Source organism: Lagenorhynchus albirostris, chromosome 14 (genome assembly GCF_949774975.1).
Source record: "Lagenorhynchus albirostris chromosome 14, mLagAlb1.1, whole genome shotgun sequence".
Lineage (NCBI taxonomy): Eukaryota > Metazoa > Chordata > Mammalia > Artiodactyla > Delphinidae > Lagenorhynchus > Lagenorhynchus albirostris.
Window position 1 is genome coordinate 37,445,603 of NC_083108.1, and position 12,763 is coordinate 37,458,365.

The window sequence follows — 12,763 nt, forward strand, 5'->3', positions numbered from 1 at the left end:
AGGGCACACAGGTTCAAGCCCTGGTCCGGGAAGATCCCACATGCCACGGAGCAACTAAGCCCGTGTGCCACAACTACTGAGCCTGTGCTCTAGAGCCCACGAGCCACAACTACTGAGCCTGAGTGCCACAACTACTGAAGTCCGCATGCCTAGAGCCCGTGCTCCACAACAAGAGAAGCCACCACAATAAGAAACCCACGCACCGCAACGAATAGCAGCCCCCACTCGCTGCAACTAGAGAAAGCCCGCGTGCAGCAACGAAGACCCAACGCAGCCAAAAAATTAATTAATTAATTAATTTTTAAAAAGGCACAGATAGAATTGGTGACCTGATGATATTTTGGCACCGCCCCCATTGAATACCTGCTGCAATTGTTGACCCTTCCCTATTTTCAGAGGCAGAGTTTCTTCACAGGGAGCCATGTGACCCTGGGCTGAGGGTCTCTGTGGAGGGCTTGGCCACCACCTGGGCATCAAGCCCCTCAGCGTGGCTCTGCGGTTGCTGAGAGCTCCTCACTGCGCCTTGCCCTCTGGACACCTGAGCTGCTGATGACCTGCACTTGAGTGCCAAGGACAACACTTCTGAAGTTCTCTGCAGGCAAAACTTTAAATTTTCATTTTGTTTTGGTGACTTGGTAAATTTTTTTGAGAAAATGAATTTTTACATAACAAGCAAGTGAATGAGTTGCAGAACAGTTCAGATTTTTAAAATGCTACTCTAATTTTTGTTTCTACATCACGAAGGAGCAAAAACAAAGCACACGGGTAAGGCAGTACACGTGAGGTTATTGCTAACTTGTACTGCCACAAAGATTGATGCCTAATTAATCTGGAGTTACAAAGAGCACATGTCAGTGCTTCTCACTCAATTAACAACAAAAAAAAGGAAACCCAAAGGGCCTGGAGGCCATTCCGAGCCACGGTCCTTCTGATGAACCCGAGAAAAGGTTTTGCTAATTCAGAAGGGGGCTAGCCTATGGAGCCGTTTAAAGTCCTGCACCAGGAGAATGAAAATTTCCAGTTATGGCATTAAACTCTATTTATTTAGTATTTGAAACATGGTGTACATTTCTGAATTTGTATAAACATTTAGTACATCTAAAATCCACAACTGGTAGACAACCTGTGTTTTCTTTTGTGTACAATTTCGGAGTTTACATCTGGATATTCTGGTGTTATGGAGAGACCCAGTCTGTGAACCTAATCAAACTGCCTCATGACCATAGTAACTGTGACAGAAGTGATTTGCTCCTTAAAAGGGCTGTTCCTTGCACAGAAAAGGTGTCACGCTTTGGAACTACTAAGCCAGGTGTCAAGGAAACAAGAGAAACACAGCTGACATGATGAAGAAAGTCTGTGAAGGGGACTCCAAGATCCATGTCAGTGCACAGCGGGCTACGCAAGTCACTCGGTGACACCTAGGCATGGGCACCCCTTTCAGAACCTTTGGGTGTCAGAGTCTCCTCACCTCCCACTGGAGGGGTTCCTTCCAGCAGGAGCTTGCACTCTGCACGGGCACACACCTTAGGGCACCAGGGGGTCACAGCTGCAGCTCTGAGGTGCCCACCAGGCCCAGGGCTCTGGCTTCTTCCGGAGTCAGGCCGCTCTTCAGGGTCCTCCGCACTGCAGCGGCGCCGGCAGACCAGAGGCGAAGGGACAAGAAGAGAAGGCGGTGTTAGCAACCAGGCACGTGGCAGTCAGGCCACAGGCCTCCTTCCCCCGAAGGACTCCCAGAGGAGTCACAGCGCTCACGGACACTTGGCCCCGTCCTACTCCTGCTGAAGTGCCCTGGCTGGCTGGCCACCAGGGCAGGGAAAATCTAGGGGCTGCCAGGGACTGACCTGAAGATGACACAGGCACTGACCTGGAAAGTCAGGCAGATAGGGGACCTCGTAAGAGGAGGGGGTGGGGAGGAGAGGCCCACCCTCATCAGGTGTCTGAGAAATGGTGCAAACTACAAAATGCAGGTGGCATGTTGAGAGCTCAGCCTTTCCCAGCATAAGGAGCGGATCAGAGCTGGAAAAGGAATTACTGAGCATAGGAAAATGCAAATTCCAGTGATGCAAATTAGGTAAAATAATCCCGCAAATCTGCAGGGACATACCTCTGTAGAGGCCCCGCAGCAAGGCATTAACGGAACCCGGCGCAAGGGGTAGCTGTCAGGATGAGCTCTCCACGAGCATCAGGGTCTTAGTCTCAACTCATCAAAGGGCCTCTACAGAGAATAACCAGTGACTCCTCGTAGACTGGATGCCAAGGAGCAAACTGCCAAACTTCTGAGTGGATTTGGGGGATGTTCTCTGTGAAACACACAAGGCTCGAGGAGGACCAGTGACCTCCCCGCCCTGAGGTTTACAACTGGCAGCTGGAGGCACACTCATATTTAACTGACTTAGAATTGGCTTATGTTTAGCCTGACATTATGGGTTTTCCATTGTTTAGTGTTGATCAATTTCGATGTCAAAATAAAGGCTGAATAAGGCTGCACGATGAGGCAGCTGCCCCTTCCAAGACTGGTCCTTTCATTTGAAAGGTTCCTAATTACATTTTCCTTAGTTGATAAATTGTATTTGGCCTACTCTGTATGGAAGTCATACAGAGTTTTGGGTATTCTATTTTCAGAAGAGATGTGTTACAGATCTACCATCTACCATAAATCCTCAGTCAGCTGGAGTCCCTGAGATCCTCAGGGAAGGCCCTTGACCAGAATGTGGAGAAAGTAAAGCTCACCCTTAGTGTTTTCCCACCTTCCTTGCCAGACCTAATTCCCCATGCCCCCTCTATGACAAGAGGGCCTGTGTCCTCTGAGGCCTCCCCAGAGGTGAGGGTCCCACCTCGTGTGTCTGCAGCAACGCCCAAATCGACACCTCCCCTGGGCAAAAGCCCACTTAGCCCACGGACAAAGAATCGGAAAGAGCTAGGCCTCTGGTAGAACAAACAGCGGCTAATATCTACTAATAAATACTTTCTTCTCTCCCAGGAGTCAGCACTCTGATTGGGAGCCAACACCCAATCCATCAGTCTGTCAGTCAACAAATACTTCATGGAGAACCTATTGTGCGCTCAGCACTTTAACTCAAAGAATGGACACACTTAGGGAAGATTCACAGACATTAAGCATGGGTTTATAGATGCACAAAGCTCTGTGGTGAGGGGTACCCTCAGATCATGCCACCGCACGCTGCTGTATTTTCAAGCCCAGCTCAGGGCCCTAGAGCCACCCGTCCGCAGCTGCTCCTACACTGGCTAACCCTCCCGCAACCCCGGACCCCTTGGGCTCCAGACTGAGTATTTAACTCATCCAGACAAAATGTTTGGCTCCAGAGCCTTGGCTGGAGGCAGACTGCATTTAACTGAGTAATGGAATTCGTTCTATGGGGCGGCAATAAAAATACTAGTTTGTAATACCCTTTATGTTCTTTAAACACTCCTTCAAGTGTTTGTTAAAGAAAGATAATAACTTTAATGGCAGAAAACAAGATGAAATATTTCTCATCCTTGACAAGGACTGCTGAGACCTCTTATCCAAGATCCAAAATTCTGCCTGAATAAGTCCATGCTGCACTAGGAGGGCATCTTACGTTTCCTTAGCAGCAGGAGGTGGCACGGGCTAGGAACCACACCTTTGTGCCTTGAGGTATACACACGTGGCCAAATGACCACAGAAGACTCCACGAACTGATGGCATTGAAAGATGCCTCTTACAGTTCTGTTCACAAGTCTGCTTTAGCCCTAGAACTATAGGGTTCAGTTCATGTAAATACTTGAGTGAGGACCCTGGCACCTTACGGAACAGGCAATAACCTGCTAATAGATATGGGCATCGGGCCAGCCTATCTGGGACCAGCTCAGAGAACAGAACAAAGGTTAATGGTGCTGCACCAGCCTTGCTGCCCTCAGCCTCACGGTCTACTCGCAGCTTTGATGCACGAGACCCCTGAGGACCCTCCTGCCCCCTCCAGCCTGGGCTTTCCTCTGCTGTGGGGAAAAGCCAGTATAAGTGAAGGTCCCTTTGCTTGCCAGATGTGTCCCTGAAAGGCAGGTATTCATAGAAAAATCGGCCCCATTTATGGAGCCCTACTTTCTGTGGGCCTTCACGACAATTCAGATAAATTCTCCCAGAAATACATTAACCCTGAAAAGGACCTTAAGAATTTGAACCCTTCCCTTGTTAAAGACTCTTGAAAGAAGGTATGAAATGAAGGTAATCAGTTGAAATCAGTTTTGTACCCTGATTCCAGTCCTGCATGCAAAGGGCCTGTTACGGTGTCTGTCCATCTACCTGCTCGTCAGTTAACTCATTCATTCAATAGACGTTACATGAGACTCCACCTTGAGCCAAGTGTCCCACCAAGGAGGCCGGGAGCTGACAGGAACACGGAGTGAGGGGAAGGGCGCAGGGCAGCAGACCCTGTCCGCACAGGAGTTGGCTCTCACGCAGAAAGTTTCCAGAAAGCAAAAAAGGGATGAGGACATATGAGAATGAGAGGACCAACACGCAGGAGCTGGCAGGATATGGAACTTGCACAACAGGAACAAGCCTTCCATCAAATAGGGAATTCTCAACTAGCACTTCTCAAATGCTGGCAGGCGGGGGGCAGGGGGGAGGGGTGCAGGGGGGAGGGCTGGCTGACGTCTGATAAGATAACGTCCGGGCCCCTCTCCACTGCTCTCCCTTCCTGCTTCCCACTTGAATGCCCTGGCTGCAGCAGAGCTGCTCGCCAGCCTGTCACATGTGACAGCCTCCCCGCCCCGCAGCTGCTTAACAGAGAACAGGCCCTGGAAATGTTTATCCCTGTCTGCCTCGCGCTCCTTCCATAGATGGCATGGGGCACTTTGCCGGCACCAGCAGCCACTCGATGCCCCAGGGGCTTGGGACGGCTCTCACGATGTCAGCAGCGGGGTCTGACACAGAGGTGCCTCTGCTGTCAACACGCAGCACAGGGGGGTCTGGGGCTCACGGAAGAATCATAAGTTCGTTTTCTCTTACTTTCCCCCCTCCCTTGAATTGAAAAAAAATGTTTTGATCCTACAAAGTGCTCCCAGGCAACTCTTTGCTGATGTGCATCTGAGAATAATGGCAGTGGTGGCTGCCATTTCCTGAGCACTACCATGGATTCTCTCACCCCATATCTGTGGAAACCCTATGAGATGGGGACTGTGCTCATCTCCCCAGGGAACGAGCAGCAGCGGCATAGAGAGATCGAGTCTCTGGCCCCTACGTACACAGTAAGGGGAAGAGAAGGATTGGGGCCAGGACGTTTGAATCAGAGCCCACCCTGGAAACAACTGTGCCCTGACGCGCCTGGCAGCACATGTTCTGACAGTCTTTCATGTTGATGGCAAATGGACCGAGTTTTACTTCCATGTGACGGAAACCCACATGTGTGCTCTTTCACCTTTGGATCACTGACAGGGTTTTTTTTTTTTTTTTCATTTTTTGCACATAATGTCAAGCAATTTGGAAATAAGTTGTGTGTGTGTGTTTTGTTTTGTTTTGTTTTGTTTTTGTAATCCCGAAGATCCTAAAAATTGCTCTATCGAGTATACTAAGAGCACTGTGTCTAGGATGACAGGGGCTCATAGCAGAACTTGAAGATATCTTACATGTTTGCTTCTTGGGATTGGGAGGTAACTGGCCCCACTGGTATTCAAATGCTGCTTGTCGATTTGTGCAGCCCTTGTTCCTGGAGGGACCTGTTTGCGACTGGAGAAAAACGGCAGGCCTAGTCCTGCCTCTTTGGACTTAACTACTGGGAATCGTTTTAAGGTGTATCATTCTTAGTGATTCGATGTTAGATATTCTGTGGGATTTTCATGGGTTTGGGTTTTTTGGGTCAACGTCAATTATTTAACCATTTGGGTTATTTTTCTTACTTCCACCCTCCGTCATAAAATCCCATCCATTAAAAGAAGAGGTTTCCCAAACTGACAGCATTCTACAAAATAACTAACTGACTGGTACTTTTCAAAAGTGTCAAGGTCATGAAATGTTCTCCACAGATCAGAGGAGACTAAGGAGACAGAACGACAATGCAACGTGGGACCCTGGGTGGGATCGTGGAACAGAAAGAGGGCATTAGGGCATTAGGGGAAAATGCTGAAACCTGAGTCAAGCCTGCAGCTGAGTTAATTTTCTGATGCATTGTCCGACCGTGTGCAGGGTGTTAACATGACGGGAAGCTGGGCGAAGGATGTAAGGCAACGCTCTGTGCTATTTTGGTGACGTTTTTGTTAAGTCTAAAATTCTTTCAACATCAAAAGCTAAGAAAATAAAACGTGGAATAACAATGACAAGAAGCCAAGGTTCCCAGACCTGGTTGATTTAAACTCAACTTCTTAGACTCAGCCTAGGCACAAAGACCCAAGGTCTCTGGGAGAGGCCCCGACAGTGCATTCTAACCTCCCCAGGAGATTCAGATCCCTGACTTAAAACACTGCCATCTGAGTGAGATGCGGGGAAAGGGGGCCACTCATGAAGGCAACGGCCTTTGTGGTGATAGGGCTGAAGTCTCCGAATTCTGCCTAACCCGGAACTAAGTTCACTCATGCTGAGATGGCTTTCGGCAATATTATGGTATCAGGCGCTTTCTACAGCCACTGGTCTGGCCACGGTCTTGGCTGCGCAGTGCCCCTACCCCACTTCCCTCCTCCATCTGTGGCTACGTTCACACCCCGTGCTCCTCAATAATCTCTTTGGTTCCTAGGTAAGCACTGAACAGAAAGCAATCAGTTGGAATGCAAAAGCAGACTGCTTCTTATGAGTCACGTTGTTGGGGAGGACAGGGAGAGGATGGAATCTGGCCTGGGTGGAAAGAAATGAAACAGTTCTCTCCATTGCTTTCTGAGCTCAGAGTTCTCAGCATTATTGCAAGTCCTGGGCAGGACAGAACTGCCTTCCCCCTTTCCAGATGAAGTCTAGCTCTTTAGTGCTTACTGGGATGTCACAACAATACTAGACACATACATTGCTAACAATCCAGGCTTCCGTGCACAGGGGCAAGCCATTGCACCAGTGTCCTGGGGGTAAAAAGAGAGGGGAAGATGGGTCTGGTCTACAAATTACAGCAGGCCAAGTGAGGTGGACAATGGTGGACGAGGAGCCAGGAGGGTGATGGGAGCAAAGTGATAAGGGGGCAGGTGTGGTTTCTGTGCACAGGCTCATGGGTGACTTCCCTGGCAGCTCCTAAACGCTCGCAGGCAGCTTCACATTCCTACCATGTTTGGGACCCTTGGACAGAAGTGTGAAGGGAAGGAGGGTGCTGAGAACCCGTCATAGGTGCCCCGCTTAACCCTCACAACCATCCCGGGAGGCTGGCACGACCGTCTTCACTGTATCAAAGAAGACGGAGGCTCAGTGAGGCCAAGCCATTTATACGGGAACAGTCTCCTCGGCTGTATGACTGTGCAAATTCCCAAGCATGGAACTGGATTCCATCTGAACTTGGCAGCAAAGGCAATGAACTACTGTAACCCCCTGCCAGTAAGGTGCTTGGCACTTTCCAAAGCACCCTTCCGAGAACCCTCTACTTTGCTCTTACGCAGGAAAGGCAAATTCTCAGGTTCCTCTTGTTTACTGATCCTCCCTCCTCTTGAACTTCCACTCTGGGGAAAAAGGGTGCCTGGCATACAGACAGACACAGTGGAGGACACACAGCCAGCCTCCTTTTTCAAAGTGCTAGCTCCCAATTTGTAAGGGAGATTTGTCCAAAAATACAACCACCAGAGAGCCATTCAGGGCAGTGAGACCCTTCCAAGCTCTTCCGGCACCACCTGTCTAACCCCAAAGCTTCTACCTAAGCTTCTTTCCACATCAGAGTCCTGGCTACCAGCCTGACCCTGCTCTAGAGCAGGGGGCTGCTTCCACCCCCTTGGGCTTGGGTACAAGGCCCGTACACCCTTGTTTAGGACCTGTCTCCAGGTGACTTGGAGTCTGTTCTGATAGCACCTGCTCTGATCTGGGCCTCATTTCTCTCACCTGTCCACAGACTCCATCAAACCCCTTCACAGTCCCTTTCCTGTGCCCATCCAGCCCGGCCTCCAAGACCTTCCCAATGCAGAGCCAGGCTGCAAATGCCTTCCTTACTTCCCCATCTTCCTTTTCTAGTGACAAGGGCTTGACACCCACCATAGGTTTAAAGTCAGCCCCAGTGAATCTTGGAGCCGCTGTCAGCTCCATCCCCTCTGGTCACTGTAGTCCCGAAGCTTTACGTTATTCCTCTAAAATGCAGTGACTCTCCACCTGGGTTTAGGGAAAAGATTTAGATTCTCTCTTGGACTTATTCTATTTATCCTCCTGTCATGTGTCCTGTACACAAGGGTGGCTGCCCTTAGCTGTCTTTAGAGGAGGAATCAGTCCAGCTTTAATGAGCTCGAAGAATAATTAGGTGCTGAGTAAATAGTAATGATGTTGAGAAGACGAAAATTTGATTGAGAAACTTTGGTCCTTTCCACTAACATCTTATTTTACTGTATTCTAAGAGCATCCGTTTTAAAGTCTCTGGCCCATTCCATTGTCCCTATAAAAGAATATAAAATTTTTAAGTAGGGAAGAACTATGTAAATAACATGCAGGGAAATTTTTCTTAATGGGATTAGTGGGAAAATTCCTGAACATTTTCAAATACCACTTTGGAAAATTAGAGACAACTAAACTAAGCTGAGTGCTGATCAGTTCCAGGGATCAAGCTAATATTTTGTGAGGCATATCTCCCATTTTCCCTAAAACAGATTCAATATTTTTTTTTTTAGATTCGTTCGTTCTCCTTCTCCACAGAATCCTACTTAACAGATAGCATGGCAACACCCCTCAATATTCTGTAAAATAAGATTTTAGTTATATCGAATCAACGTGAATATGTCACATGCCTTTCAAGAGGAATGTCGAAGCCTCATAAGAGATGGGGTGAGATGAGAGCCTGAAATCAAGTCAGAGTTCAGTGTTCCTTTCCTAGCAGCCCCTAGCATCAGGCTTCTGGCCCTTCCCGTTGAGAAACTGTTCTTATGTTCCTAAGACACTGTTAGAGTATTTGTAGGTCACATCGAAGTGATTGCATTTTTAAAGAAATATAGCCCTGAGCCCAAAACTGCACGGTCACGTCACAGGTGGAGCCCAGACTCCCCTTGAAGAGAAACTCAACAGGGGAGGAGGCATTCAGCCTCTCTAGCAGGAAAGAGAAAAAGGCCAACTATGAGTCCCTAATCCCTGCTCTGCTCTGTGATAGTCCAGGGTAATGGCTCCATGCAGACAGACAGCTGGGCAGAGACCCTCTTCCAAAGTTGGGTCCCACCGAAAAGAACACAAGGGGTCCTTTTCTTCCCCAGGCCCCAGGCCCGTCCTGCAGAATCACAGTGGGAAGGAGATCTCAGATGCCCGTCAGCTTCAGGGTTTTCTAGGGAAGACCAACATCCGGGAGGCCTAAGAGAACAAGTAGCCCCGGGACAAAGGACTTGCCCCAGTATGATGAAAAGAGAAACCCAAATAAGAAGAAAACAAAGAGCTTGGAGAACGCTCTCCTTGGCCATCTCCACCAGCCGACTCGAGAGCCGTGGCCAGAATCTGGGGAAGCATATGAGGCGTGTTGTGTTGACATTTCACAGGCTAGAAATCAACTGGACAATTCGCAACATTTTACTTAATGAGACCCCGATGGCACCAGCTGGGAAAACAACAGAAGGGGCAGAGCCTGGGAACCTGCGAGTCCATTACGGTGCCCTCGGCGCATCCCAACTGGCTGCATATTTCAGGCTTTAAGCAGGACATTTGGTGGATGTAGGCCTAGCCACCAGCATCAAACACGAAAGCAGATGTTTTAAGCATCTCAGAGGATTCTTGAGGGGCTTGCAGGTCATACATTTCTAGGTTATGAGCTGGATTCTGTTTGGTTTCCTACAATAGCTGGACTATTACTGTCTTTAGCCAAATGAGGTATAGCCCAAATATGCTGGTTATTCGTTTATCCACTTGCCACATGGCCATCATTACACAATCAAATCAAACGCAGCATCGTTTCAGGGTGAGGCCCCAGCCCAACACTTCACATCGATTTTGCAAACTGTTTTTTTCTCATTCCTTTAACTTCTTATGAAAAGCTAGAGTTTACATCCCTTTATATTAGAAATCAAAGTAACTTCCCCCATCTTACATTTCTGTGGATGGTGCCATTACTAATTAATTAAACCTGCTACAGATAAACATTTACATACATGCAGTGCTGTATTTGTTGTAGTAACTGCATCACAGGACAAAATGTGTTGGGCTAAATAAAAAGAATATAGGGCTGTTTTGCATAAGATTGGAATGGAAACGATACCACAGGAAATTATTTTATGTCAACCACAAAAACAGGCAAAATTTCTCTCTGGCCAGATTGAAGAGGAAAACTCATTATGACTGTGTTATTGTTCCCAGTGACATTCTGTGTCTCTCTAAGAATCTGGTTCTCTCCAGACCAGAGGGCAGGGCCAACACTCTTTGCCAACACAGACATGTAACCTATAGGAGGAGTACGTACCCTGGGCCAGGCCCCTCTCAGGCAATCTCCTTTTCTGAGGTCCCTGACCCAACCCTGCCCACCTTCTGGAGGGCACTCCCTGACCTGGCATCCTTTCTCAACTCCTTTCCCGTGGTCTGATTCCCCACATGCTTTTCCCAGCTCCTCCCAGCGGAGACTCTTGCACTAAGGTTGCCCACTGCAGGAAGGCCAGGCGTTAACTGGTGCAAAATTTCTGCCATTTGGTTACTGGTTTATTGAAGTAAATAAGAGGAGGGCAATAAAGGGCAAATACTGAAGATAATCTACTTAAGGCACCTGAAAAAGCCTCTCATAAGTTTCATTTAAAAAACTATTTAAGAAAGAGATTTGTGTTCATGAAAAAGAGCAAGAGAAAAACAGGCAAATGGTATGGACAAGCCATACACAAAAGAAGAGATGCAAATCATGAGAGGCTCGACCTTCCTAGTACACTGGCAGGGAAAAGTAAGCTAAAACCATAAGGAATACTATTTCACACGCTTCAGACAGGCAAAAAGGCAAGTGCTTTGCTGGCCTGGCCTGGAGCATGCAGTGTGGAGAGAGTGTGGGTCAGCCTCACCCCTTTGGAGATGAGTTTGCTCCCCAAGATGTGCACACCTGGGGATCCTGCAGTTCCAGTCCTGGCCTCATACCCCGTTGACCCCCTCCATGTTATCGTGCATGGGGTCCCCTGGGGATCTTGTTAAATGCAGATTCTGAATCAGTTGCCCTGGAGAGGTCCCCATGAATATGCATTTCTAACCAGCCTCCAAGAGGTGCCCATACTGTCTGAGGAACAACTTTAAATAGCAAGTCCCTAGCCAAGTTCTTACATGGGAGCACCAAGAGAATGGCAAAGAATTCACAGCAGCACCAGGAAACAGTGAAATGTCGGAAAAAATAAATGTAAAGGTCTTAGATATTGATGTTGGAGCCCACAAACATATTTCTGAAGATGTAAAAAGCCAGTGCCCCTGAATGATAGTTTTCCATTTAAGAAACAGAGGGAATGTGGCAGGGGGCTCACAGAGTGGAACAAGAGTCCTTCTCCTAAGGCCACTAATCACCCAAGGGGCCTGGGCAGGGCCCAACCGCAGAGGTTCTCAGGTGGTCAGCTTGGGTACAGGCCAGACACCTGGAATTTTTAAAGCTCTGCAGAAAGTTCTAATGTGCAGCCATGGTTGAGAGCCACAGTTCAAGAAGTTACTCAGGGGCTTCCCTGGTGGCACAGTGGTTGAGAATCTGCCTGCTAATGCAGGGGACACGGGTTTGAGCCCCAGTCTGGGAGGATCCCACATGCCGCGGAGCAACTAGGCCCGTGAGCCACAACTACTGAGCCTGCGCGTCTGGAGCCTGTGCTCCGCAACAAGAGAGGCTGCGATAGTGAGAGGCCTGCGCACCGCGATGAAGAGTGGCCCCCGCTTGCCACAACTAGAGAAAGCCCTCGTACAGAAACGAAGACGCAACACAGCAAAAATAAATAAATAAAATTAAAGTCTTTAAAAAAAAAAAAGTTACTCAAAGTGTGTACCAGCAGGATGGACCTCATCTAGGAGTGTGGTGAAAACAGACTCTCAGCCACCCATCTCACTGAATGAGAATCACATCCCCCAGCCCCCAAGTTCTGTGGTTTGAGAAACTCTGCTTCTCCCTGGTGGAAGTGTCAAGTGATACTTTCTTTTCTGTCCGAATCTAAAGCCAATTATATAAAAGGAGCAGGGTCCGAGAGTCTGCAGCAATTTGGTTTAGTGTTCTTTACCCTGGAAACAAGCATGTCAACGGGTCAAACAGAACCAAGGCGTGCAAAATATGCAGCCCAAAACTCAGTCACCTCTTGTACGAATCTCAAAGGTGGCAGCGCCTGGGGGGCTCTGAGTATGAGTTCTTACTGAACTCCTGCCTCCTGACAGCCACTCTCCCTCCTTTCACTTTTGGGAGCCAGGAAATGAGGAGGCAGCCAGATTTCCTCTTTACAAAACATCATAAATCCCTGTCCTAGGGATTGACCTTCAGTGACCAGCACCAGGCCAAAGCTTGGGGGCTGAGGTCTCTTCTGAAACACACTAGGGCCACGGCCATGAAGGCAGGTGTCAAAGGTTCAGAGAACCCTGCTTCTCTACAGTGAGCCATCCCTGTGAGAGTCAGCATGGTGCCCACAGAGGCAACTCCACACCCGTCATTCGGCGGATAGGGGCAGGTAACAGGCTGAAACTACAAGGGCAAATAAGTCGCTTTGAATCCTCTGTTTG

At 48.5% G+C, this 12,763-nt stretch overlaps 1 protein-coding gene across 9 annotated transcripts in view; it reads right to left on the minus strand.

Annotated features, from left to right (window-relative positions):
* Positions 1-1,021: 1,021 nt before the first annotated feature.
* The window catches only part of FHOD3 (formin homology 2 domain containing 3), a 492,532-nt gene continuing 480,790 nt past the window's right edge, over positions 1,022-12,763 (minus strand). For all 9 annotated transcript variants that reach the window (XM_060121093.1, XM_060121091.1, XM_060121090.1 and 6 more), the window contains one exon: positions 1,022-1,623. In XM_060121093.1, the coding sequence (XP_059977076.1) occupies positions 1,609-1,623 (15 nt within the window). In that variant the 3' untranslated portion in view covers positions 1,022-1,608. The remainder of the gene's footprint in view (positions 1,624-12,763) is intronic.